The sequence below is a fragment of the Vombatus ursinus genome, unplaced genomic scaffold (assembly GCF_900497805.2).
Source record: "Vombatus ursinus unplaced genomic scaffold, bare-nosed wombat genome assembly UNPS02001287.1, whole genome shotgun sequence".
Taxonomy (NCBI): Eukaryota; Metazoa; Chordata; class Mammalia; order Diprotodontia; family Vombatidae; genus Vombatus; species Vombatus ursinus.
The window spans coordinates 12,298,367-12,301,023 of record NW_020941065.1 but is presented as its reverse complement, the minus strand read 5'-3'; the positions used below and the strand labels follow the sequence as shown (position 1 = coordinate 12,301,023).

At 51.0% G+C, this 2,657-nt stretch overlaps 1 protein-coding gene across 1 annotated transcript in view; it reads left to right on the top strand.

Moving 5' to 3' along the window:
- The first annotated feature begins 868 nt into the window (after positions 1 to 868).
- LOC114043247 (sodium-dependent serotonin transporter-like) overlaps positions 869 to 2,657 on the top strand; it is a 78,621-nt gene continuing 76,832 nt past the window's right edge. The window contains exons 1-2 of the mRNA XM_027862318.1: positions 869 to 921; positions 1,132 to 1,482. Of these exons, the coding sequence (XP_027718119.1) occupies positions 869 to 921; positions 1,132 to 1,482 (404 nt within the window). The remainder of the gene's footprint in view (positions 922 to 1,131; positions 1,483 to 2,657) is intronic.

The window sequence follows — 2,657 nt, the reverse complement described above, 5'->3', positions numbered from 1 at the left end:
GCCTCAGACACTTACTATTACTAGCTGTGTGATACTGCCAAAGTTTTTAAGTGTCAAATCTGGCACTCGAAGTCAGGTCTTCTGATTTTAAGACTAGTGCTCCTGACAGTATACCACACAGCAGGTGTGAGAGAGAGATAGAGACAAAGACATATACAGAGAGACAGAAACACACAGAAGGACAAAGAAAGGGGCAGCTAGGTGGCACAGTGGATAGAGCACTGGCCCTGGAGTCAGGAGGACCTGAGTTCAGATCTGGCCTCAGACACATAATGCTTACTAGCCGTATGACCTTGGGCAAGTCACTTAACCCCACTGCCTAGCTGAAAAAAAAAAGGACAAAGAGAAAGTGACGGGGAAGAGAGGGACAGGGACAGGGACAGAGAGAGAGAGAGAGAGAGAGAGAGAGAGAGAGAGAGAGAGAGAGAGAAAGAGAGAAAGGAAAGGGAGGTGGGAAGGGAGTGGAATATGAGGAGATAGTATTTAGGGTTAGTAGAGGCAGGGATGGAAAGACACAAAAGCATGGGATTTTTGGTCAATGGTATTTTGTTTGTCACTGACACTCTGGGTCCACCCCAATGGGGCTGGTCCCATTTCCAATAGCACAGCTATCCCAATACCATACAGGCCCCTTTCCAAACTAAAGCCAGGGAACCCGAGGGTTCCTTCCCTGTTCTCAATGTTGTTGTTCAGTCATGTTTGACTCTCCGTGGTCCCATTTGGAATTTTTTTTGGCAAATATAATGGAGTGGTTTCCTTCTTCAGCTCAATTTACAGAGCAGGAAACTGAGGCAAACAGGGATAAGTGATTTGCCCAGGGTCACCCAGCTAGTGTCTGAGGTTGGGTTTGAACCCAGCTCTAGGCACTATGGCGCCACCTAGCTGCCCTTGTTCTCAGAGAGGCACCATCTACACAACAAGGTGACCCCAGCTACTGTCCACAGGATAAGAATATCAAATATGATCTCATTTAACCCTCACAACAACCCTGGGGACAGATGCTATCAATATGCACATTTTACAGATGAGAAAACTGAGAGACACAAAGTGATTTTTCTCTGGGCTTCAGTTTCCATATCTGTGAAATAGAGGGTTGAACCAGACGGCTTTTCATGTTCCTTCCAGCTGCAGATCCAGGATCCTAAGATCTTCCGAAAAGCAATTAAATCAGCCTGACGAGCATTTCTGCAGCCTCTGCTATGGACTAGGTGTCCTGCCTGAGCCTCTCTGTAAAATCTCAGCCCATCGGGCAGTACTTCTGATGCAGTCCTTTCAGGCAGAAGAGCCAGTAATCCCAGAAGGGCCACCAGATTCCCTGACAAGAGCAGGTGGCCACCTGGAGACTCACACAGGTGGGAGCCAGCTGCCTCCAGCCTGGGCACCCAGCCAGCCCAGGCTCCCCTTTGGGCCAAGCTCCCAGAGGCCCAGGGCCTCACCATCCTGCCTCTTCCCAGGCGCCCTCTCCTCTCCTCCTTCCAGAGGGTGTGAGCCAGTGTTTACATGTAATCCAATTAACCAGGAATCTAGCAGGAAGTGGCTTGTCAGCTGGCCCTAGATGTTCCTTCCTGAATGAAGCTGGTGAGTGTAAGAGGGGAAGAAGGGGCAAGGGATAGGGAGCCCTGGGAGGAGAGAAACAGGATTCATGTCAGACAGCAGGCCCCTGGGGAGAGGATGGGAAGGGGCTTGGGGCTCTCCAGAAGGGTCTAGAGGGGCAAGACCTTAGAACAAAGAACGCTGGGCTGAGGGCTGAGGGCTGAGGGCTGAGGGCTGGGGGTGGGGGTGGTGATTTAGAACACGGAATGTCAGAGTTGGAGGGGCCTTAGAACACTGGATATCAGAACTGGGAAGGGCCTTAGAACACTGGATATCAGAACTGGGAGGAAAATTAGAACATAGTGTTGGAGCTGGGAGACCCTAAGAACTTTTTAACACCAACTTTGGAGCCAGTCAGCTGATATATCCCCCAACCCATTCACTGTCCAGTCTCCAATAGGTTCCCTTCCCTTCTGCCTAAAGCCCAGTGCATGTGGAGGAGAGAGGGAGCCATGCTGATCCCACAACACTGTTAGGTAGGCTTGGAGGCCAGTGACAAATCAGCTTCACCACAGGCTAGACACAGCCTACAAACAAGCTGCTAACTATTTCCCATCTCCCTCCTGCCCTCAGATGAGCAGTGGCACTCAAAGCCTGAACCAATCTACCCCCCACAAGCCCTTGGCCCCCTCCCCACCCAGGCCAATCATCCCAGAGAGGCAGCCATCTGCCCTGCCCTCCAGGAGAAAAGCTTAAGTAGGCTACTCCACAGGCTGTCTGGCCACCTCCTCCGCATTGGGAAATGGACTTGTGTTAGGCTCCACCTGCTCCCACAAAAGAAAATGGTGACCTTCAAGGAGACGCATCCTAGCATTCCTCCATAGGAGAGCTTAATGAGGTGTCAGGAGACATGGGCCGAGTTCCAACTCTGCCCCTCACTGACATACAGAGTGAATTTGAATACGTCACTTCCCAGCTCTGGGACTCAGTTTCCTCATCTGCAAAAGGACGAGTTTGAGCTAAATGCTCTTGAAAGTCTCACCCAGCTTTGACACTCTGTCTTCTAACATCCCATCCAGCTCCCTCCCGGTTCTGATATTCCCTGTTCTAAGGGTCCTCCCAGC